At 44.4% G+C, this 26183-nt stretch overlaps 1 protein-coding gene across 1 annotated transcript; it reads left to right on the plus strand.

Moving 5' to 3' along the window:
- Window positions 1–5971: 5971 nt before the first annotated feature.
- Window positions 5972–25464, plus strand: LOC139577702 (uncharacterized). Its single transcript, XM_071404880.1, has 6 exons — window positions 5972–6627; window positions 6971–7101; window positions 10824–11009; window positions 20225–20386; window positions 20803–20917; window positions 24000–25464. The coding sequence occupies exons 1-6, from the start codon at window positions 6345–6347 to the stop codon at window positions 25046–25048; spliced, it is 1926 nt and encodes a 641-aa protein (XP_071260981.1). The 5' UTR covers window positions 5972–6344; the 3' UTR covers window positions 25049–25464.
- The last annotated feature ends 719 nt before the right edge of the window (window positions 25465–26183 follow it).

Below are 26183 nucleotides of genomic sequence, written 5' to 3' on the forward strand. Positions count from 1 at the left end.
ATTGGAAGAACTGTACACATTTTACTTTTCGTCAGACAGAAAGATGAGTAGGCCTAACAAACAGCAAAAGCACTAGCCTATGTCAATCTACTATCCCCCATAAGTACAAAAGTCGACCTATTCTATTCTGTGCGAGAAATAAATATTCCTAACAGTCTGGGACAGTTGTGGGATGCAATAGATCACAAAATAATACAACCACTATCATCAACAAAAATGTTTTACACAATGTGGCTGACGCAACTGATCAGAACGTTTAGCTTAAAATGTTGATAAACCTATTAGGTCATTTCCTCACATTATAAGCGCAGCAATGCGCACATGGTAGTAGGCTATAAGCGCGAATGTTCCATTAGCGGAAAACACCATCATCAAAAGTGACAGAAAATGCAATTATGCATGTAACGCTGTTTTATAAAGGTGCATTTTTATGGTGAAAATGATCTAACCCAAACTTGAAACTCACGCACTGCTTATGTATGCCAGTTAGGCTCTACACCCATTGTAAAGCGAATTAATGTACTTCATTTTTTTAATAAGTAATTTGGCCACTTTAGTTGTGATAAACCTTATCAAAACATATAGGCCTAACGCCTCCCGAGCGGCGCAGTGGTCTAAGGCTAGAAGTTCTGTTTCGAGTCCAGGCTCTGTTGCAGCCGGCCGTAACCGGGAGACCCATGGGGCGGAGCACAATTGACCCAGCGTCGTCCGGGTTAGGAGAGGGTTTGGCCAGCAGGGATGTCCTTGGCCCATCGCGCTCTAGCAACTTCTGTGGCGGGCTGGGCGCATGCACGCTGACACGGTCGCCAGGTGTACAGTGTTTCCTCCGACACATTGGTGTGGCTGGCTTCCGGGTTAAGTGGGCGTTGTGCAGTGCGCCTTGGTTGGGTTGGGTTTCGGAAGACGCACGGCTCTTGACCTTCACCTCTCCCGGGTCCGTACTGGAGTTGCAGCGATGGGACAAGACTGTAACTACCAAACTGGATAACACAAAATTGGGGAGAAAAAGGGGTAAAAATAACATATAGGCCTATAGGCTAGGCTACAGGAGGTGTGTGACTATGATTTGAAAAAGTAGAAAAAGGGCATTGTTTCTTATGCTGGGCATCATTCACAAGTGATAATATATAATTCACAAGTCTGATGGGTGACAATATTAATCTATTCTTGATTTAATATTGTCTTTACATATACTAAATAATATGTGTGAAATTTGTTTTGATTTAGAATGGACATTTATCATGCACCTGTATCGAAACAGGGGCAGCAGGGAAAAATACATATCATCTATGCACTTAAATAGAGAATGGAGGACGCTTTTCCCGTGGTTAATTTTCATGCCAGCCAGGTAGGCTATACACCTGTTGTAAATCTAAGCAATGTGCTTAATATTAGGAAAGTTGAGAAATAAATATAATAGCCCTAGCCGGTAGAAAGCTGAGGGGATCCTCTTCTTTTTTGTAGAGGCCATCACTCTATTTTCTTGCGCAATTACATAGCCTATAAAAATGTTGCTCAACATGAGCTCATGGGCTCTCATGAAGTGTTTGATTGCGCCCCCTCGGGCTCGTGCGGTGGAGATCTTCGTGGGCTATACTCCGCGTTGTCTCAGGGTAGTAAGTTGGTGGTCTGTTGATATCCCTCTAGTGGTGTGGGGGCTGTGCATTGGCAAAGTGGGTGGGGTTATATCCTGCATGGTTGGCCCTATCCAGGGGTATCGCCAGACGGGGCCACAGTGTCCCCCGACCCACCCCTGTCTCAGTCTCCAGTATCTATGCTGCAATAGTCTATGTGCCAGGGGGCTAGGGTCAGTCTGTCTTACCTGGTGTCCTGTGTGAATTTAAGTATGCTCCCTCTAATTCTCTCTCTCTCCCTCTTTCCCTCTCCTCTTGAAGGACCTGAGCCCTAGGATCATGCCTCAGGAATACTTGGCCTGATGACTCCTGGCTGTCCCCAGTCCACCTGGTCGTGCTGCTGCTCCAGTTTCAACTGTTCTGCCTGTGGCTAGGGAACCCTGACCTGTTCACCGGACGTGCTACCCTGTCTCGGACCTGCTGTTCTGCTGTCTCTCTCTCTTTCTCTTTACCGCACCTGCGGTCTCGACCTCTGAATGCTCCGCTATGAAAAGGCAACTGACATCTACTCCTGAGGTACTGACCTGTTGCACCCTCTACAACCACTGTGATTATTATTTGATGGAGTGCTGCAGAAATGGTTGTCCTTCTGGAAGGTTCTCCCATCTCCACAGAGGAACTCTGGAGCTCTGTCAGAGTGACCAGAGTGACCATAGGGTTCTTGGTCACCACCCTGACCAAGGCCCGTCCAAGGCCCCACCACCCTGACCAAGGCCCCCCGATTGCTCAGTTTGGCCGGGCGGCCAGCTCTAGAAAGAGTCTTGGTGGTTCCAAACTTCTTCCATTTAAGAATTATGGAGGCCACTGTGTTCTTGGGGTATCTTCATTTCTGCAAAAAAAAATTGGTACCCTTCCCCAGATCTGTGCCTCGATACAACCCTGTCTCTGAGCTGTACGGACAATTCCTTCGACTTCATGGTTTGGTTTTTGCTCTGACATGCATTGTCAAATGTGGGACCTTTATATAGACGTGTGTGCCTTTCCAAATCATGTCCAATCAATTGAATTTACCACAGGTGGACTCCAATCAAGTTGTAGAAACATCTCAAGGGTGATCAATGGAAACAGGATGCATCGGGCTCAATTTTGAGTCTCATAGCAAAGAGTCTGAATACTTATGTAAATAAGGTATCTGTTTTTATTTTGAATAAGTTGGCAAACATTTCTAAAAACCTGTTCACTTTGTCATTATGGGGTATTGTTTGAAGATTGAGGTAAAAATTGTATTTAATCAGTTTTAGATAAAGGGCCTTCCTCTAACACCGCCTGGTGTAGAGGTCCTGGATGACAGGCAGCTTAGCCCCAGTGATGTACTGGGCCGTACACACTACCCTCTGTAGTGCCTTGCAGTTGCCGTACCAGGCAGTGATGAAACCACTCAGGATACTCTCGATGTTGCAGCTGTAGAACCTTTTGAGGATCTGAGGACCCATGCCAAATCTTTTTAGTTTCCTGAGGGGGAATAGGCTTTGTCATGCCCTCTTCACGACTGTCTTGGTGTGTTTGGACCATTCTAGTTTGTTGGTGATGTGGACACCAAGGAACTTGAAGCTGTCAACCTGCTCCACTGCAGCCCTGTCGATTAGAATGGGGGCGTGCTCAGTCCTCCTTTTCCTGTAGTCCACAATCATCCCCTTTGTCTTGATTATGTTGAGGGAAAGGTTGTTATTCTGGCACCACCTGGCCAGGTCTTTGACCTCCCTATAGGCTGTCTCTTTGTTGTCGGTGATCAGGTTACCACTGTTGTGTCATCTGCAAACTTAATGATGGTGTTGGAGTTGTGCCTGGCCACGCAGTCGTGGGTGAACAGGGAGTACAGGAGTAGACTGAGCACACACCCCTGAGGGGCTCCAGTGTTGAGGATCGGCTACGGAGAGCTACAGAGAGCGTGATCACACAGTAGTCCGGAACTGCTGATGCTCTCATGCATGCCTCAGTGTTGCTTGCCTCGAAGCGAGCATCGAAGTCATTTAGCTCGTCTGGTAGGCTCGTGTCAGTGGGCAGCTCGCCGCGAGGCTGTGCGTCCCTTTGTAGTCTGTAATAGTTTGCAAGCCCTACCACATAAGACGAGCGTTGGAGCCGGTGTAGTAGGATTCAATCTTAGCCCTGTATTGGCGCTTTGCCTGTTTGATGGTTTGTCGGAGGGCATAGCAGGATTTCTTATAAGCGTTCTGGTTAGTGTCCAACACCTTGAAAGCGGCAGCTCTACCCTTTAGCTCAGTGCGAATGTTGCCTGTAATCCATGGCTTCTGGTTGGGGTATGTACGTACAGACACTGTGGGGATGACGTCCTCGATGCACTTATTGATAAAGCCAGTGACTGATGTGGTGTACTCCTCACTGCCATTGTATTTTTTACCCTCTGGTTGTGCATTTAACATGCTGTTAGAAATTAGGTCAAACTGATTTAAGTTTCCCTGCATTAAATTCCCCGGCCACTAGGAGCGCCACCTCTGGGTGAGCGGTTTCCTGTTTGCTTATTTCCTTATACAGCTGACTGAGTGCAGTCTTAGTGCCAGCGTCTGTCTGTGGGGTAAATAATCAGCCACAAAAAGTATGGATGAAACTACTTCAGGCGAGCAAAATCTAGACTTCCTTAGATTTCGTGCACCAGCTGTTGTTTACAAATATGCACAGACCCCCGCCCTAACCGGAGTGTGCTGTTCTATCTTGCCGGTGCAGCGTATATCCCGCTAGCTGAATATCCATGTCATCATTGAGCCACGATTCCGTGAAACATAAGATGTTACAGTTTCTGATGTCCCGTTGGTAGGATATTCGTGATCGTACCTCGTCTAATTTATTGTCCAGTGATTACACGTTGGCAAGTAACGGCAGCTTTCTCACTCACCGTCTGCAGATCCTTACGAGGCACCCCGCTCTGTGTCCTCTGTACTTGCGTCTCTTTCTCTTGCTAATGACGGGGATGTTGGCCTTGTCAGGTGTTCGAAGTACATCCTGTGTATCCTGCTTGTTGAAGAAAAAATCTTAGTCTAATCCAAGGTGAGTGATCGCTGTCCTGATATCCAGAAGCTCTTTTTTGCCGTAAGATACGGTGGCAGAAACATTATGTACAAAATAAGTTACAAATAACGCAAAACCCCCCCCACCAACACCCAAAACAATGTCTAGAGGAGGGAGCTCAAAGACAAACCACCTGAGGGTGATGGCTCTTGCTCCTACCCCCTCTGGTGTCATTGGGTCACAATGTGGGAGGCCGAGCGTTAGGATAGACGGAGACAAGCCGTACGCCTGCCCCACTTGTGGCAAGCGCTTTTCTAAGGTGAACTATGTGAAGAGGCACCAGCCTCTTCACACCATGGAGAGGCCCTTCAAGTGTAAGCTATGTTACAAGAGCTTCTCCTTCCTGAGTGACCTTCAGACACAGGGATGTCCACAAAAGGGGAAAATTGTATTACTGTGGCTTGCATTTTAGCTGCACCTGCGATAACATTCTTTGAAGTGTCCTGGGGGAAGTGTTTTTTTTTCATTATTACTACGTCCCTCAGTTGAGCATCTGGATATGATCACATTCTCACATGATACAGACTTGTTGTTTGGTGTGCTGGCATGGCCAAAACACTGTCATGTTATTGAATTGTAACACTATATTTCCCCTCTGAATGTAGTTGTGCCTACGGCCTATTCATAAAGTACACCTTTTTTATAACACCTTTAGAACAAGTCAGGTCTGCTGAGAAGACATGTATCCGGTGTAAAGCATAGCAGGAGAATTTGCGACAAACCTTTTCTTGGAGATACTTCCTTAATTCCCAACTTGGAAGATAACCCATGTCTTCTATACTTCCATGGCTAGTTGCAGGTGGTTCATTGGAATTTAGGAAACAGTTTTTAAATTAAATCAATTTGAAAACCCTGAGCAGTCGACAGATGGTGAACTCTCAGAAATTAAACCTGACAAAAGTGAAGATGCCAACCAATAATATCCTTTCTCTAAAGTAAAGCAGAGGCCAGGGATTAATAACAGCAGTGGTAAAAAACAAAATGGCAAGAGTTGTGGAATAGGGACGGAAAGGGAAGAGACCTGTATAGGATCCAGGAAAACGTGAGGGCAGGGAGTTCCTCGGTTCGAGAGGGAAACGTAATCACAAGGCTGAGACTGGGACTCATGAGACTCAACAGCACTTTGAAATTAGTAGGGAAACATCCAACTGGGAAGTGTGATCACTGCCAGGAGGAGATTGAGACAGTGGGACAAATTATATTTCACTGCCATCTGTATTGGAGGGAAAGGGACTATTTGTTATTAGGAATATTGGTATTGAAGAGCCAAGTTTAATTGAATTGTTAGGAAACCCTTAAGGTGATATTGTATTTGAATTATGTATTCCATTTCCTTAGGGAGAAGGCCGGGTTTAATTGGGTAAAGTTAAACTTGAGACATTCCCTGTCTCTGTTCCACACTCCAGTCCAGTTGGTGGCGGTAAGGCATCACTAACAGTTGGTTGCCAACCGCCATTTAAGACCAGTGAAGAATAAGTGTAAACGGAAGTGACCATGACCAACTTCCATGTTAGCGTTTTTATTGTTGTTATTTAGACGTTTATTAACACATTGGAACTCAAAATATGACTCTTAACTGCACATTATAACATAATTATCCCAGGTAGTCTTTAAGTCGCGTTGGAGACGGGACTTGGTTGATATTTTATCAAGGTAACATTAGCTAGCTGCTAATGTTAGCTAACAATGGCTAACTGTATGGTTTTTCACACTCAAATAGCCTCCATCATGGAGGTGCTAGCGAATGCCGCCGTGGTAGAGGTCTGTAAACTTGTAGACGACGACTATGCAGTGTTTCGTTTGGAAATAACTCAAAGCCAGAAAGAAAACAGGGCATTGCGAAGGAAACTACAGCTACTGGAACTGAAGGTGGCACGGGAGCGTGCAGAGAGGACAACGCCAGACCGCGTCCTCTCCAGTTTCCCCAGTAGTTTCAAGTCCCTCGACCGATACAGAGGAATGACAAGAGGTACATTTTACAGAAGGCCTGTCGCACTGTTCACATCTACACATGTGACTTTAGATGTGTTAACCAGAATTGGGTCTTAGTCAGTTTTTGGATAGAATGCCATTACTTAACTAACTTGCAGAATCAGTAACTAATCAGGTACTTGATTTACTATGATTTACTCATTGAAAACAGTAAGATGCCTGGAACATAATCAATCGATCTATATTAAGAAATTATGTGAAGTGTTACCTTACATTCTTGCCAAATCTAGACAGTGTCAAAACTGTCTATTGTACAATGTAGTGTTGAGCATTGACGGTACCTAACCTAACCATCTCTTTATCCCCAATCACTCTCTCAGGTGAAGGACATCTCACCGGAGGCCACAGGAGCTTTGTGAAGCCAGCGGGACACAATACATGGAGAGATGACCAACCAATCACTGTTGATGAGGAGAGTGGAACCGCAACCCAGCATGTTATCGTAATAGAGGTTAGATTACAGTACATAAAATGCGCCCAGTTTATTTCAGAATGGCTCCCCTCAGTTATTTATTTGCTTACATACCGGGACGCTACCAGTATCGCGATACTCATTAGTATTTAAGTTATTTAGGAAAACAGCCTTAATTTTGGAAACAAACAATTATGTTGTCATCCAGTCATATCTATTTATTTTTCTAGCTATAGCAGACAATATTTTACATACAGCAGGTTTTTAAAGGACCAAAGAGTTTAGTCTGCTTGGTGTTTTAATTTTTCCCTTGGGGAAAATATTGCTTTACTGGTATCCTCACAGACCAGTGTTAAGGTAATGTACATTTAATTTGTGCATTGTGTAACAAAAAAAGTAATTTGAACACATACAAAATCGCATTCTAAAATACAGAATTTATATTTGACAACAAAATGGGAAAGTTGTTTTGACTTTGGCTGTGTTATTTATTGGAAACCGGCGCAATCGTCCAATGGAGAAACCACTCTGTCATTTCCTGTTTGCTAAAATTCTACACTGGTCATTCAATGTGGGGGGAAAAAGCACTGAGTAGTGTAGGGAATCATTGTACCATCCAGTTAAAATAACTTTTAAATAACAAAAAATATAGCTGTTTGAAGCTGGTGGACCAAAACCAAAAGGCTCAAGCTCAAGGAGTCTCCATCATGTTACATGGAAATGGGATGCGGGGGAGGGGAGATATTTTGTTTTGAATGTAGCCTAGTGCTGTTGCAATTCATCTAGCTCCCACATGGGGGAGAGAAATTCATGTGTAGCACCTTTAATTTTGTCACCTATTTTATATTTTGTTTTAGTCTTCAAGAGGTGATGATATTAAAATCAAACAGTTATAACATTTATTTAACAATCCCTTAAATGGCACGCAGTTCTCAGTGGTTTTAGCGGAGCTGGGGGTCTCCTTGCCCCCCAGCAGGTAAATCGAATTCTCTGCACCTTTATTTTATTGATAATGACCTATTAATGTCTAGTTTTAGTCAATCATTTTAATCCTATTTTAGTCACTGTAGTTTTATTTTGTTTTAACAGTTCATACAAACCTCTAACTTAACTTACATCATGCACATAATAAACTCAGCAAAAAAAGAAACGTCCTCTCACTGTCAACTGCATTTATTTTCAGCAAACTTAACTTGTGTAAATATTTGTATGAACATAACAAGATTCAACAACTGAGACATAAACTGAACAAGTTCCACAGACATGTGACTAACAGAAATGGAATAATGTGTCCCTGAACAAAGGGGGGGTCAAAATCAAAAGTAAGTCAGTATCTGGTGTGGCTGCCAGCTGCATTAAGTACTGCAGTGCATCTCCTCCTCATGCACTGCACCAGATTTGCCAGTTCTTGCTGTGAGATGTTACCCCATTCTTCTACCAAGGCACCTGCAAGTTCCAGGACATTTCTGGGGGGAATGGACCTAGCCTTCACCCTCCAATCCAACAGGTCGTAGTCGTGCTCAATGGGATTGAGATCCGGGCTCTTTGCAGGCCATGGCAGAACACTGACATGCCTGTCTTGCAGGAAATCACGCACAGAACGAGCAGTATGGCTGGTGGCATTGTCATGCTGGAGGGTCATGTCAGGATGAGCCTGCAGGAAGGGTACCACATGAGGGAGGAGGATGTCTTCCCTGTAACGCACAGTGTTGAGATTGCCTGCAATGACAAACTCAGTCCGATGATGCTGTGACACACCGCCCCAGACCATGACGGACCCTCCACCTCCAAATCGATCCCACTCCAGAGTACAGGCCTCGGTGTAACGCTCATTCCTTCGACGATAAACGCAAATCCGACCATCACCCCTGGTGAGACAAAATCGCGACCCGTCAGTGAAGAGCACTTTTTGCCAGTCCTGTCTGGTCTAGCGTCCGTGGGTTTGTGCCCATAGGTGACGTTGTTGCCGGTGATGTCTGCCTTACAACAGGCCTACAAGCCCTCAGTCCAGCCTCTCTCAGCCTATTGCGGACAGTCTGAGCACTGATGGAGGGATTGTGCGTTCCTGGTGTAACGTGGGCAGTTGTTGTTGCCATCCTGTACCTGTCCCGCAGGTGTGATGTACTGATCCTGTGCAGGTGTTGTTACACGTGGTCTGCCACTGCGAGGATGATCAGCTGTCTGTCCTGTCTCCCTGTAGCACGGTCTTAGGCATCTCACAGTACAGACATTGCAATTTATTGCCCTGGCCACATCTGCAGTCCTCATGCCTCCATGCAGCATGCCTAAAGGCACGTTCACGCAGATGAGCAGGGACCCTGGGCATCTTTCTTTTGGTGTTTTTCAGAGTCACTAGAAAGGCCTCTTTAGTGTCCTAAGTTTTCATAACTGTGACCTTAATTGCCTACCGTCTGTATGATGTTAGTGTCTTAACGACAGTTCCACAGGTGCATGTTCATTAACTGTTTATGGTTCATTGAACAAGCATGGGTGTTTAAACCCTTTACAATGAAGATCTGTGAAGTTATTTGGATTTTTACAAATTATCTTTGAAAGACATGGTCCTGAAAAAAGGGCAGTTTCTTTTTTTTGCTGAGTTTAGCTTCCACTCCCTTAGTCACAGCCATTTTAGTCATGTAAGTCAGTACGTTATTTTCTATTAAATAATGAATATGTAGGCTACCTCTAACTTCCATCATGTACACATTCAGATAGCCTTGTACAACTATGTATACTATCCCCTTCTACACCGTAGCTGGCAACATTGATATTGTAGCAGATTGTAACCAATGCCAGCCATAATCAACCAATACTATACAGCCTTGGCTACAGGTTAAACAATTTATAGCTCTGATTTTCTCCCCATCATAACTGTCAAGGGGGTAAATAACAGTGCTTTCCTTAAAGCGGAGAATTGGAGCTTTCCAGAAATGCCAGAAGCATTACTGTACTCCTAATATTCAACAAATAGCATTTGTTTTTCCCCATAGGAAAAAAGCAACCGCAACTCACATTTGCGGACCGCGAGAGACCACAACAAACACAGATGAATGAATAACAGTGTACATGGGGAAAATAGAGCTTCTGATGAGATCAAAGTGAAATAGCCTACATGAAAGTAAGAGAGAGTGTTAACATTATTGTTTCTAGTTGAGGTTAGTTACAAGTGAAGTGTCCTAGCTTCGCATCAGTTCAAAAGATTGACGAGTGACTGAACAGGGCGCCTGGGAGCTGTGTGGGAGAGATCAGCTCAATCAGATCGCGCAACTGAAAGATGTCAATTCTTATAATGAGAGGATTGCATTAAATATTCTGCTTGCATGCTTATTGCTTATGATTGGACAAAACTGAAGAAAAAGAGCATGTCAAATTAAATTAGCCTCATATGGAATTCTCGTCTGGTCACATTTTTGAAAAGTAATTGGTAATAGTTCGTTTTTTTCCAGGGCCTCTTGTCTCATTATGGCATAGTTTTAGTATTGTCACAGCCCTACTTACATGTACATCACAGGAGGTTGGTGGCACCTTAATTGGGGAGGACGGGCTCATGGTAATGGCTGTAGTGGAATATTATTGAACACGTGTTTGATGCCATTCCATTTGCTCCATTCCAGCCATTATTATGAGCCGTCCTCCCCTCTGTAGCCTCAACTGATGTACATCGTCATTTATTTGCCATAGGGGAGCTTGTGAGACATCCTTACGACATTGTTATCCATTTCTACTCATGTACCTGTAATAACCTCCTCTCTTCTTGTCAGTCTGCAGATACAGAGGCTGCAGGTCCTGGAGGATCGTCTCTGGTCAAGCAGGAGAGGACTGAAGGAGACGACCCACAACACAGCAGAGACATCCAGACTGGAGCAGCGGCTGGAGTGGCACCCCCTGTAGCTACGGACGACCTCGCCACCACGCCCCAGCCCAGGACCCGACGTAGCATTACGGAGGTCAGTGGAACACCGAAGGCCGTCCTCAAGTCAGAGACAGACACCGAGACTTTAACTGTAACACAAAGGCTCTTACGCACAGGATCTGACCACAGATCAGACCCAGAGAGACTGGGACTGGGGCCACTGGGCTCTCCTCCTGCTTCAGGCTCAGAGTATTTACCGGTATTTCACCAGAGCCAGGGGACTGTTAATTCCCTTGGAGATGGTGATACGTTAGACACTGGTGGTGATGATCTGTCTTGTTCTTACACTACAGAGACGGAACCTGTCAACATGCCCTTGGGTTTAGAGACCCAGACTGATCTGTCTAGAGGGGACTGGAACCAGTACAGTAGTAGTGTATACTCTGAAGGGTTCCTAGATAAGAAAGGGGAGGGTCTGGTTGTAGATGAGGTGACTGTGAAAGTGGAGGGTGACGTTCCTCCCACATGGAATGCAGATCACCTAGGAGACGGACACTCACAGGGCAGAGATTTCTTAGACTACAGGGAAAGCTTCGAGACAAATCCAAATGTTGCGACCCACTCCCCTTTACACATGTTCAGGGATCGCAACCCAGTGTCCACGTCGATGGGGCCTTCCGATTCACATGGCCGCATCCTTTTCGATCAGGTATTGAACTCAAACGACAGGGCTAGAGCCCAGGCTCAGGGAGGAGGAGCCTCATCAGGTAGTAGTAAAGAGAAACGGTTCCTCTGCATGTTCTGTAACAAAGGCTTCAGCTGCCCCCAGAAGGTGGAGATCCACCAGAGGGTCCACACAGGGGAGAAGCCCTTCAGCTGTACACAGTGTCACATGCGCTTTGCGGAGGCTGGCACCCTAAAGAGGCACCAGAGGGTCCACACAGGGGAAAAACCCTTCAGCTGCCCCCAGTGTGAGAAGAGGTTCTCCCACCAGCACCATCTGAAGAGGCACTTGAAGGTCCACACGGGAGAGAGGCCGTTCGCCTGTACGGACTGCGGGAAGATGTTCTCAGAGAGGAGCTACCTCAGGATACACCAGCAGAAAAACCATTCCACTCTATAACATAGAAAGTAACTATTCGATAGCTTCTGACGTTTAGATCAAATCTTGCATTAAAGACAATTAATTTTAATTGTCAGCAGAATGGATCCATAGATGCATTTGGAATAACAAGAGTAACAGATTTCAGTGTTAAATATTCCTGGGTAGAATATTGCATCCAGACATTGTGTGATATATAAGGCATATATAAGCCTAAGAAGTCTGTTATATATTGTGTTTGTACTATGTAGGCTACAGTGCTTTCAAAGTACTCAGACCCCTTTACTTTTTCCACATTTTGTTGCCTTATTCTAAAATGGGTTAAAAAATCCTCAATCACCACACAGTACCCCATAACGACAACAGGTTTTTAGAAATTTTTGCAAATGTATTAAAAATAAAGAACAGAAATACCTTATTTTACTTAAGTATTCAGACCCTTTGCTATGAGACTTGAAATTGAGCTCAGGTGCATCGTGTTTCCATTGATCATCCTTGACGTTCCTACAATTTAATTGGAGTCTACCTGTGGTAAATTCAATTGATTGGACATGATTTGGAAAGGCACACCCGTCTATGTAAGGTCCCACAGTTGACAGTGTATGTCAGAGCAAAAACCAAGCCACGAGTTCGAAGGAATTGTCCGTAGAGCTCCGAGACAGCATGGTGTCGAGGTACAGATCTGTGGAAGGGTATCAAAAAATGTCTGCAGCGTTGAAGGTTCCCAAGAACACAGTGGCCTCCATCATTCTTAAATGGAAGAAGTTTGGAACCACCTCGACTCTTCCTAGAGCAATTGGGGAAGTGGGAGGTGACTCAGGGAGGTGACCAAGAATCCGATGGTCACTCTGCCAGAGCTCTAGAGTTCTTGTGTGGAGATGTAATGAAATCAAGATTGAACTCTTTGGCCTGAATGCCAAGCGTCACGTCTGGAGGGAACCTGGCACCATCCCTACGGTGAAGCATGATGGTGGCAGCATCATGCTGTTGGGATGTTTTTCAGCGGCAGGGACTGGGAGACTAGTAAGGCTTGAGGGAAAGATGAACAGAGCAGAGTACAAAGAGATTCTCGATGAAAACCTGCTCCAGGGCGCTCAGACTGGGGCGAAGGTTCACCTTCCAACAGGACAACGACCATAAGCATACAGCCAAGATAAAGCAGGAGTGGCTTCGGGACAAGTCTCTGAATGTCCTTGAGTGGTCCAGCCAGAGGCCGGACTTGAACCCGATCAAACATCTCTGGAGAGACCTGAAAATAGCTGTGCAGCGACGCTCCCCATCCAACCTGACAGCGCTTGAGGGTATGCAAAGAATGGGAGAAACTCCCCAAATACAGGTGTGCCAAGCTTGTAGCGTCATACCAAAGTAGACTTGGATGTAATTGCTGCCAAAGGTGCTCAGCAAAAATGTTAACTATTTTTGCTTTGTCATTATGGGGTATTGTGTGTAGATTGAGGGGAAAATACAATTGAATACATTTTAGAATAAGGCTGTAACGTAACAATGTGGATAAAGTCAAGGGGTCTGAATACTTTACGAAGGCATTGTATATGATGTTCACAAATGCCTATTTCATTACCTCCATTCAACTAAAGTTTTTTTTCCTTAAGACACTTTTAATGAGAAAGGGAATGCAGTGTATCATGGAGATTTGTAGTTGAGACCTGTATATGTGTGGGTTACATATGGCGTATTTAAAACTTGTTTATGTTTAATAAACACAAAATGTAACTTTTCATTCTAAGCCCTTGTTCAAACACCCATCGAACAAAAAATGTCACTGTCTTTGGAAGAGCGGGGATAAAGTGCCGTCTGAAACCATCAAGTACGCCTCATCTAAATGTTGCCGATAGTTCAGCAGCCTCTGCCACTCTTTTGGCGTGGTGCAGGTGAAGCATGCCTCTGTTTCATGCAGAGGGCGCCAGAGTGCAGTTCTTCCACATGGGATAAATGGTATTGCATGATAAGATATGTTATTTACATGCTATTGAAGGTTGCTTCACAACTACAACGGAAGCACAATCATGCACAGGAGGTTGGTGGCACCTTAATTGGGGAGGACGGGCTTGTGGTAATGGCTGGAGCGGAATCAGTGGAATGGTATCAAATACATGTGGTTGATGCCATTCCATTTGCTCCGTTCCAGCCTCCTGTGCAATCATGGTCTCGGATCTGCAGGTGGAGGACTTGTGTGAGAGGTCACTGTTAAGCCTGAATTTGACCCAAAACCAACAAGGAAATTTACTGCAGTGTTGAGAGCAGTTGTATGAAACCAATCGGTACATCAAGCAAAGCTCTTAACCGTGTCAGCCTGTTCTTAATTTCTATTCAGTTCAACTCGCCATAAGTTTGGCGTCTGAACTGTGAGTAAGACATTTTTCTCATTGAGCCTCTCTTTAGTATACATCTCACCCTATTCTGCATGAACACGACAGTGTGTTATAATCAATATACACTTACTAAATGAGAATGTTGCCAGGGGGGGATGGCCGCCGTTTGACGGGCTCCTGACCAATTGTGCATTGTTTAACTTTTTTTGTACGTAATGTTTCCGTTATCGTTTCCTATGACCGAAAAGAGCTTATTTTACCTCAGAACAGCAATTACTCAGCTCGATCTGGACAATAATTTTTCTTTAAGGAGTCAGACACGAAGGATATACTGTTCTTCCTGGACCAGGCCAAAATCCCCGTCATTCGTAATTAGAGAGGTTCCAGGGGTTGGCGACCCAGATGCCTGGTGAGACTGCTTCAACGAGTGGATAAAACGCCTTTAATCTACTTGCGATCGTGCAATCACTGGAGAATAAACTGGATGAGCCCCGTTCGAGACTATCAACAGGACATTAAAAACTATAATATCCTATGTTTCACAGAGTCGTAGCTGAATAAGGACATGGATAATATACAGTTAGCTGGATTTTCTGTGCATCGGCAAGACAGAACAGCAGCTTCCGGTAAGACCAGGGGGGTGGTCTGTGTCTCTTTATAAATAAAGAGAATTGCACACTTACATATATATATATATACACACACACACACACACACACACAAGTGGACATTCCTGCAGTCACCATGCCAATTGCATGCTCCCTCAAAACTTGAGACATATGTGGCATTGTGTTGTGGAACAAACTGCACATTTTAGTGGCCTTTTGTCCCCAGCACAAGGTGCACCTGTGTAATTATGCTGTTTAATCGGCTTCTTGATATGCCACACCTGTCAGGTGAATGGATTGGCAAAGGAGAAATGAATACTAACAGGGATTTGTGCACAACATTTAAGAGAAATAAGCTGTTTGTGCATATGGAACATTTCTAGGATATTTTATTTTAGCTCATGAAACATAGGACCAACACTTTACATGTTGTGTTTATATTTTTGTTCAGTGTATATATTCTTCGTAGCTGTCTATTTACAACCACAAACCGCTACTGGCACTAAGACCGCACTCAACAAGCTGTATATGGCCATAAGCAAACAAGAAAATGCTGATCAAGAGGCGGCGCTCCTAGTGGCCGGGGACTTTAATGCAGGAAAACTGATCTGTTTGACCTCATTTCTTCGAGCATGTCACGTGCAACTAGGGGGGGGGGGAAACTCAGCTACTCCACACACAGAGACATGTACAAGCTCTCCCTCACCATCCATTTAGCAAATCTCACCAGAACTATCCTACTGATTCCTGCTTACAAGCAAAAACTCATCGGAAGTGGTCCGATGAAGCGGATACTGAGCTACAGGACTGTTTCGCTAGCACAGACTGGAAGATTTTCTGGGATTTCTCCGATGGCATTGAGTATACCACATCAGCCACCGGCTTCATTAGTAAGTGCATCGACGATATCGTCCCCAGTGACCGTATGTACAGATCCTAACCAGAAGCCATGGATTACAGGCAACATCAACACTGAGCTAAAGGCTAGAGCTGCTGCTTTCATGGAGCGGGACACTAATCTGGACGCTTATAAGAAATCCCACTACGCCCTACGACGAACCATCAAACAGGCAAAGTGTCAAGACAGGACTAAGAGAATCCTAATACACCGGCTCTGACGCTCGTCGGCTTGCAAACTATCAGGGATTACAAAGTGAAACCCAGCCACGAGCTGCCCTGTGACGCGAGCCTACCAGACGAGCTAAATGCCTTCTATGCTCACTTCGAGGCAAGCAATACTGAACCATGCAATGAACTAGCTGTTCCAGGTGACAGGTTTGATCACACTCTCCGTAGCCGATGTAAGACCTTTAAACACGTTAACATTCAACTTTACCACCTAGACAAAAGTAACACCTATGTGAGAATGCTGGTCATTGACTACAGCTCAGTGTTCAACACTAGTGCTCTCCAAGCTCATCACTAAGGACCCTGGGACTGAACGTGGTCCTGGGGGCAACAACACATCCGCCATGCTGACCCTCAACCCAGGGGCCCCTCAAGGGTGCGTGCTTAGTGCTCTCCTGTACTCCCTGTTCACCCACGACTGCGTGGCCACGCACGACTACAACACCATCGTAGGCCTGATCACAGATGACGATTAAACAGCATATAGCAGTGTTACTCACAATTTTTTGTAAGGGGGACACTTTGGGTTGATACAATCATTCAGAGAGCCGCACAGATCTTTAATTTGTACTTTTTCTAACAATATCAATTGAGAGCAAATTCAGAGCAATAGAACACATGCAATTGATTTGATGTACAGCACAAATATATACATACACACATCAAATAGGCTACATCACATGTATATGACCCATATTAAGGGTTACCTCAGTAGTTGGATGAGTGAACATATCCCTTCTGCTCCTTGACTGAATTAATTCTAAATGTATAGTCTGTTGCTATCCTTGTGAGGCAATACAGGTGTGCATTGGTCAGTCTGTTTCTCTGTGTTTGTTTCACAATATTCTTTGTTGAAAATGTTGCTTCACATGAATAAGTGCTGACAAAAAATTTCACCTTTTGCACACACTAATTCAGAAGTGGATACTCTGCCTGACACAAGGCTCCAGAAATAGGTAACACCTGATCTTAGTTCACCTTCCAATGTGTCATTTGCCTGCAGCTCCACTATCTCACTCTCTATTCTAGCACGGTCAGGACAGAGGGCTGTGATGACTGGGGTCAGAGATGACACTGGCACATGAAAGGGGTTCTCAATGAAGTTGAAAAACTCCTTGTACTCCATGATATCCTGAATCTTGACTCAAACTCCAACTTCAGCTCTTCCAACACACGCACAAATGCATCATAGCTAAAATGTTGCAGTATGTCTGGGTTGGATGTGGTCACTGCTCTGAGTTTTGGGAAATTAAACTGTCAGGTTTGAACAGTGTGGTGATTTTTATTTTGAAATGCTTTGACCACACACAGCATTTTGCCAGAAGTTTTAGCTTTCGCTTGGAGCTGGGGATTCAGTGTTCAGGTGGCAGGTGATGTCAGTTAAAAAAGACAGCTTTAATATCCACTGTGGATCATCCAGCTCTGGCTCCTCTCTCTCCTTGCTTGCAACAAATTCACGGATTTGAGGGAAGAGAGAGAGAAATCTTTCCAAAACTCTGCCACGAGACCGCCATCTCGCCTCTGTGAAATATCAAGTCGCCTTATTCTGTCTGGTATTATTCCAGCAACTCGTGGAATTGCTGGTGTTTCAGTGCCCTCGCAATAATAATGTTCACCACGCGCACAACTTGCTGCATCACATTCTGTAAGTCACAGTCTTTGAGTTTAGCCACAAGTGCTTCACGATGAATGATACAATGAAACGTAACAAATTCGGGAATATCCTCGGTATTTCTCATCGGGCCTGAGTCCCTTCTCCTTCCCTCGCATGTTTGGGGCGCCGTCATTGCACACATATGCCAGATTTGACCAGTAATATTATCAGCAAAAAAATTAACAAGGGCTTTCAGTATATCCTCTCCTTGTGTTTGTCCCAGAAGTTCCTCTCTGAAAGACTCGTTGTGAGGGAAGCAGACCCAAATACACAATTGGGCAATGCCACTTACATCCGTACTTTCGTCAAGAGCAATACTAAAACATGACGCCACTATGTCAGTAATCATTTGCGTACCGATGTCTTCTATGCATCTTGTCATGGTCGAGTCTGAGAGTTGCAGTCCCTTAATTTGCTTTAAAATAGCTCCCTTGTTTGTGAAATCAGCATACAATATTTCGGCTGAAGCCAAAAAACATTTCGAAATGTTCTCTGCAACAGTGCTAGATCTGTCGATCATTTACTATTTTGTTGTTTCTGAGGTTGCTTTGTGGCGAATATGTTTTGTCAAAGTGGTCATGGTGTGACTGGAAATGTCACTCAAATTGCTCATTTAAAACAATTGACTGCCTTTTGGCAAAGAAGACAAAGTGAGCTAGTTCCATCATGCAGTACAAAAAAATACTTGTCTGTCCATTTCATTTGGAACTTTGTTTTTCTTGAATCGACCGTATCCTTCTCTAAGCCACCGGAGCCACGTTAGCTAGCTGCATTTCCCAGCCGCAATCTTCCCGATATTCCTGGTTCTCCAGTGGTTGTTCATTCAATAGCTGTCACATTATTCTCCAGCTCTTCCTCCTCATTTTCATTGTCAATAGATTTACGTTTCTTTTACAATAAGTCGATCCATGTCAACCAGACTGCAAAATTAGCTAGTAGCAAACTAATGTGTCGGTTGCTGTAGCTGAGCAGTTGCCTTCTATTTCGGCCTTTCTGTTCAACAGCTGCGCTATACTGCCATCCAGGGAACAATATATATACACTGCTCAAAAAAATAAAGGGAACACTTAAACAACACAATGTAACTCCAAGTCAATCACACTTCTGTGATGAGATCCTCAGACCCCTTGTGAGACCATATGCTGGTGCGGTTGGCCCTGGGTTCCTCCTAATGCAAGACAATGCTAGACCTCATGTGGCTGGAGTGTGTCAGCAGTTCCTGCAAGAGGAAGGCATTGATGCTATGGACCGCCCGTTCCCCAGACCTGAATCCAATTGAGCACATCTGGGACATCATGTCTCGCTCCATCCACCAACGCCACGTTGCACCACAGACTGTCCAGGAGTTGGCGGATGCTTTAGTCCAGGTCTGGGAGGAGATCCCTCATCAGGAGCATGCCCAGGCGTTGTAGGGAGGTCATACAGGCACGTGGAGGCCACACACACTACTGAGCCTCATTTTGACTTGTTTTAAGGACATTACATCAAAGTTGGATCAGCCTGTAGTGTGGTTTTCCACTTTAATTTTGAGTGTGACTCCAAATCCAGACCTTCATGGGTTGATAAATTTGATTTCCATTGATCATTTTTGTGTGATTTTGTTGTCAGCACATTCAACTATGTAAAGAAAAAAGTATTTAATAAGAATTTTTTATTCATTCAGATCTAGGATGTGTTATTTTAGTGTTCCCTTTATTTTTTTGAGCAGTGTATATTCAATGAAGTGATTCAGGCCTGCATTAAACACATTGAATTGAAATTGTATCAATGTTATGTATTATGAATGGAAAATCACCGCAACCTGCAAATTAAGGGGACTGCGCAATGAGTACCACGCCTATAGGGAGGAGGTCAGAGACCTGACAGTGTGGTGCCAGGACAACAACTTCTCCCTCAATGTGAGCAAGACAAATGAGCTGATCGTGGACTACAGGAAAAGGAGAGCCGAGCACACCCCCATTCATATTAACAGGGCTGTAGTAGAGAAGGTTGAAAGCTTGAAGTTCCTTGGTGTCCACATCACTAAGGACCTATCATGGTCCAAACACACTAACACAGTTGTGAGGAAGGCACGACCACGCCTATTTCCCCTCAGGAGACTGAAAAGATTTTGAATGGGTCCTCAGATCCTCAAAAAGTTATGCAGCTGCACCATCGAGCGCATCCTGACTGGTTGCATCACCGCTTGGTATGGCAACTGCTCGGCAGCAAGACCGCAAGGTGCTACAGAGGGTAGTGCGTACAGCCCAGTACATCACTGGAGGCGAGCTCCCTGCCATCCAGGACCTCTATACCAGGCGGTCTAAGAGGAAGGCCACCCAAGTCAGACTGTTCTCTCTGCTACCTCACGACAAGTGATACAGGAGAGCCAAGTCTGGGACCAAAAGGCTACCCAGACTATTTGCATTGACCCCCTTGTTTTATTCTTATCTATTCTTATTTTTTCAAGTGTATGTCTGTGTAATCTGTATCACCTCTCTCTTCCAGGAGGAGGGTCCAGAAGTGCTTCTGGTGAAGGAGGAGGGGTGTGATGAGGGTCTGGGGAACCCTGAGGGGACCATGGTCATGGAGGACAACCAGACTACACCACCTCCTGAACCCACAGAGGAACCAGCTGAGCAGCACAGGACCACACACAGTCTCAATGAGGTGAGCCCACTGAACTACTGTTTGAATGGTACTAGGTCAGTGTCTCAGAGGAGTGTTGATCTAAGATCAGTTTTTCCTTGTAGATCATAATTAATAAGATTATATGGACAGATCCTTTATTCAACTAGGCAAGTCAGTTAAGAACAAATTCTTATTTACAATGACGGCCAAACCCGGACGACCCTGGGCCAATTATGCGCCGCCCTCCTGATCACAGCCGGTTTTGATACAGCCAACCAGGGTCTGTAGTGATACCTCTAGCACTGCGATGCAGTGCCTAAGACCATTGCGCCACCCTAGATTGGCACTCCTACTATGAGACACTTTCTGGATACCGGCCCTGGTCTTGACATGTCTTTGAAAGATCCAATTCCAACCCAAATAGTGTCAACTAAACCCAACCTTATTTCTTGCAGTCAGTAAACAACATGGAGGATGGGAAGCCTGATCTGCTGCTGGTGAAAGAGGAGACAATAGAAGACGGACAAGAGAGCATTGATCTGCTGAGTGGACTAACGATGGGGGAGCAAGGTATGGGCGACATACTTTTGTGTATATATAGTGTATGTGGACAGCCCTCCAAATTTGTGGATTTGGCTATTTCAACCACACCCGTTGCTGACCTAAGATCACCAGGCGCAATGCCAAGCGTCGGCTGGAGTGGTGTAAAGCTCGCCACCATTGGATTATGAATAGTGCCAAGTGTAACGTTTGGTGGAGGAGTAATAATGGTCTGGGGGTGTTTTTCATGGTTCGGGCTAGGCCTATTAGTTCCAGAGAAGGGAAATCGTAACGCTACAGCATACAATGACATTCTAAACGATTCTGAGCTTCCAACGTTGTGGCAACAGTTTGGGGAAGGTCATTTCCTGTTTCAGCATGACAATGCCCCGTGCACAAAGCGAGGTTCATACAGAAATGGTTCCTCGATCGTGTGGAAGAACTTGACTGGCCTGCACATACAGTTGAAGTCGGAAGTTTACATTGGTTGGAGTCAAACTTATAGTTTTGATAAGTCGGTTAGGACATCTACTTTGTGCATGACACAAGTAATTTTTCCAACAATTGTTTACAGACAAATGATTTCACTTATAATTCACTGTATCACAATTCCAGTGGGTCAGAAGTTTACATACACTAAGTTGACTGTGCCTTTAAACAGCTTGGAAAATTCCAGAAAATGTTGTCATGGCTTTAGAAGCTTCTGATTTTGAGTCAATTGGAGGTGTACCTGTGGATGTATTTCAAGGCCTACCTTCAAACTCAGTGCCTCTTTGCTTGACATCATGGGCACATCAAAAGAAATCAGCCAAGACTTCAGAAAAAAATTGTAGACCTCTACAAGTCTGGTTTATCCTTGGGAGCAATTTCCAAATGCCTGAATGTACCACGTTCATCTGTACATACAATAGTACGCAAGTATAAACACCATGGGACCACGCAGCTGTCATACAGCTCAGGAAGGAGACGCGTTCTGTCTCCTAGAGATGAATGTACTTAGGTGCGAAAAGTGTAAATCACTCCCAGAACAACAGCAAAGGACCTTGTGAAGATGCTGGAGGAAACAGGTACAAATATCTATATCCACAGTAAAACGAGTCCTATATCGACATAACCTGAAAGGCCGCTCAGCAAGGAAGAAGCCACTGCTCCAAAACCACCATAAAAAGCCAGACTACGGTTTGCAACTGCACATGGGGACAAAGATCGTACTTTTTGGAGAAATCTCCTCTGATCTGATGAAACAAAAATAGAACTGTTTGGCCATAATGACCATCGTTATGTTTGGAGGAAATAGAGGGAGGCTTGCAAGCCGAAGAACACCATCCCAACCGTGAAACACGGGGGTGGGAGCATCATGTTGTGAGGGTGCTTTGCTGCAGATGGGGCTGGTGCACTTCACAAAATAGATGGCATCACGAGGTAGGAAAATTATGTGGATATATTGAAGCAACATCTCAAGACATCAGTCAGGAAGTTAAAGCTTGGTCTTCCAAATGGACAATGACCCCAAGCATACTTCCAAAGTTGTGGCAAAATGGCTTAAGGACAACAGGCAAGGTATTGGAGTGGCCATCACAAAGCCCTGACCTCAATCCTATAGAAAATTTGTAGGCAGAACTGAGAAAGCGTGTGTGAGCAAGGAGGCCTACAAACCTGACTCAGTTACACCAGCTCTGTCAGGAGGAATGGGCCAAAATTCACCAACTTATTGTGGGAAGCTTGTGGAAGGCTACCTGAAACGTTTGACCCAAGTTAAACGCAATACTAATTGAGTGTATGTAAACTTCTGACCCACTGGGAATGTGATGAAAGAAATACAAGCTGAAATAAATAATTATCTACTATTATTCTGACATTTCACATTCTTAAAATAAACTGGTGATCCTAACTGACCATAGACAGGGATTTTTTACTAGAATTAAATGTTAGGAGTTGTGAACTGGGTTTAATTGTATTTGGCTAAGGTGTATGTAAACGTCCGACTTCAACTGTACAGTGTAGCCCTGACCTCAACCCCAATCGAACGCCGACTGCAAACCAGGCCGTTTTTTAATTTAAAAAAATATATATTCCCCCCCTAGAGGAAAGCCTTCCCAGAAGAGTGGAGGGGGGGTCCAGCTCCATATTAATGCCCATGATTTTGGAATGAGATGTTTACGAGCAGGTGTCCACATACTTTTGGTCATGTAGTGTACATACATATATATACAGAACATAATAAAAGGGAAAGTTCATACGTTTATAATGTGTGTTTTATGTAAATATAAGTTGTATTGATTTAATTTTATGAATGAAGAATAAATAATAAGGGGGTTGTGTTAAATGCGGAATACACATTTCAGTTGAAGGCATTCAGTTGTACAACTGACTGAATCAGAGAGGTGTGGGGGGCTGCCTTAAATCGACATCCACTTCTTCGGCGCCCGGGGAAAAGTGGGTTAACTGCCTTGCTCTGGGGCAGAACGACAGATTTTTACCTTGTCAGCTCAGGGATTCGATCCAGCAACCTTTTGGTTACTGGCCCAACGCTCTAACCACTAGGCTACCTGCATAGATATACTTCAATGGGAATAGTGATGCACCTTGCTATTATTTATTCTTCATTCTTAAAATTAAATTAATACAACTTATGTTTACATTTTTTTTTAAACAATGTATGAACTTGACCAGGTAATTGACAAAAAAACGAAATATATAGCGTTTTCTCTGCCATAGTTGTAAAGTCTTTTCTCTGTTCAAATATTTTTTTTTGAACACACACAAGAATGGTGTATAGGTATAAAAGACAGGTATACAATTCTTATCTAAACATAAAAGAGCAGACAGAAACAAAAAGACCCAGAGTTCTGGGTACAAAACAAATATTACAAAACAAGACATACAGAACAAGGACAGGTAGAAAGAAAGAGGGTAGATGTCCCCCCCCCCTTTATCCCTCCCCCACTTCTTCCCCCCCTTTATCCCTTCCCCTTATTCCCCCCCCCCCCCCCCCGTCTGCTCAGGTGGCGGTGCCAGCACATGCTGCCCAAAGGTGGATTAAAATATTACAATTGAGAGTGCGTTAAAAAGTACAAATTTGTAAAGTCTATTTTCTAACCTTTTCATGTAGGTGGTTGGCTGGAGGCTAACAGAGGAGACTGGGCGGCCAGCTTGGATTCCCAGACCCAGATGGGTGCAGCCAAGGGCCCAGGGGACAACGTCAACGAGCATGCCAGGACCAGAAGCGACATAGTGGAGGTCAGTGGATGGGACAGCGTCCTCAACTCTGGGCTGTGGAACAACACTGTTAACCTCAACCAGAAACCGACAGTGGAACACAAAACAACATCCAAACTTAGTCTCCAAGACAACAGACTGGCTGAAACTAGTGTAAGGCGTAGATTTGGTCTGCGGGGACGAGGTGATGTCTGTATGCAGCGAGAGCGAACAGATACAGACTTGGCTAGCAATGCTCCTTCCTGCTCCTATAGTTGTGATTCAGAGAGACTGATGGCGCCTCAGGTTAACCCCCCAACAGGTGCTGCCTTCAGCCTGCCTTCTATAGGATCTATCAACTGGAACATGGACCCTGTGACAACACAGACACTCCCTGGCCTTCATCCTCCTCAAACTCTCCTAATGTTAAACCAGAACTCAGACAATGCCAGTGCCTCAACACTAAATGGCTATACAAGCTCATTGACAAATGAAAATAGTAGAGATGGAATCAGTAAAGGTGATATCGCCATAGAGAAGCGCTTCCCGTGTTCGTTCTGTGGGAAAGTCTTCAGTTTCTCCAAACAGGTAGAGATCCACCAGAGGGTGCACACGGGGGAGAAACAATTTGGCTGCCACCTGTGCCGAGCCAGTTTTTCGCACTCGTTCAGCCTGAAGAGACACCAGAGAGTCCACACAGGGGAGAAACCGTTTAGCTGTACCCAGTGTCACATGCGCTTCGCCCAGGCTGGTGACTTGAAGAGGCACCAGAGGGTCCACACGGGAGAGAAACCCTACAGCTGCCTCCAGTGTGAGAAGAGGTTCACCCGCCAGGACCAGCTGAAGATGCACCTAAAGGTCCACATGGGAGAAAGGCCGTTCGCCTGTACGCACTGCGGGAAGAGGTTCTCAGAGAGGAGCTACCTCAGGATACACCAGCAGAAAAACCATCCCACTCTATAACATGGAAAGTAACCATTCCTCTTGATAGCTTCTGATGTTTAGATCAAATCATGCATTAAAGACAGATTCACTTTCATTGTTGTCAGCAGAAAAGAGCCACCGATGCATTTGGAATAACCACAGTAGCATATTTCAGTGTTGAATATTCCTGGGTAAAATACTGCATCCAGACATTGTGTGATATATAAGCCTAAAAAGTCTGTTACATAGTGTTTGTACTGTGTAGGCTATATGATGTTCACAAATTCATTTTATTATTTACCCTCAAACTTAATGAGAAAATGAATGCAGTTCATCAAGTTAATGCTGATTTTTTGTTGTTGTTGAATATTAATATTTTTTGTATATGTGTGGTTTTCATATTGTGTATTTAAATCTGTTTAATAAACACAATGGGACTTTTCATTAAGACTTTATTTGAGACTCCCTTTAATATGCGTACCATCTGATCTCACCTTATTCTGCATGCACACCAGCGCTTTACCATACTTACTGAAATATCTACACACAAACATCAACATCGTTCAGTCGCGTTTGAGGAATTTTCACTTATCATAGCTGACTCATATTTACCCACATATGTACAGTGGGGCAAAAAAGTATTTAGTCAGCCACCAATTGTGCAAGTTCTCCCACTTAAGATGAGAGAGGCCTGTAATTTTCATCATAGGTACACTTCAACTATGACAGAAAAATGAGGGGGGAAAATCCAGAAAATCACATTGTAGGATTTTTAATGAATTTATTTGCAAATTATGGTGGAAAATAAGTATTTGGTCAATAACAAAAGTTTATCTCAATACTTTGTTATATACCCTTTGTTGGCAATGACAGAGGTCAAACGTTTTCTGTAAGTCTTCACAAGGTTCACACACTGTTGCTGGTATTTTGGCCCATTCCTCCATGCAGATCTCCTCTAAAGTGGTGATGTTTTGGGGCTGTTGCTGGGCAACACGGACTTTCAACTCCCTCCAAAGATTTTATATGGGGTTGAGATCTGGAGACTGGCTAGGCCACTCCAGGACCTTGAAATGCTTCTTACGAAGCCACTCCTTCGTTGCCCGGGCGGTGTGTTTGGGATCATTGTCATGCTGAAAGACCCAGCCACGTTTCATCTTCAATGCCCTTGCTGATG

This window comes from Salvelinus alpinus, chromosome 6, assembly GCF_045679555.1.
Source record: "Salvelinus alpinus chromosome 6, SLU_Salpinus.1, whole genome shotgun sequence".
NCBI lineage: Eukaryota > Metazoa > Chordata > Actinopteri > Salmoniformes > Salmonidae > Salvelinus > Salvelinus alpinus.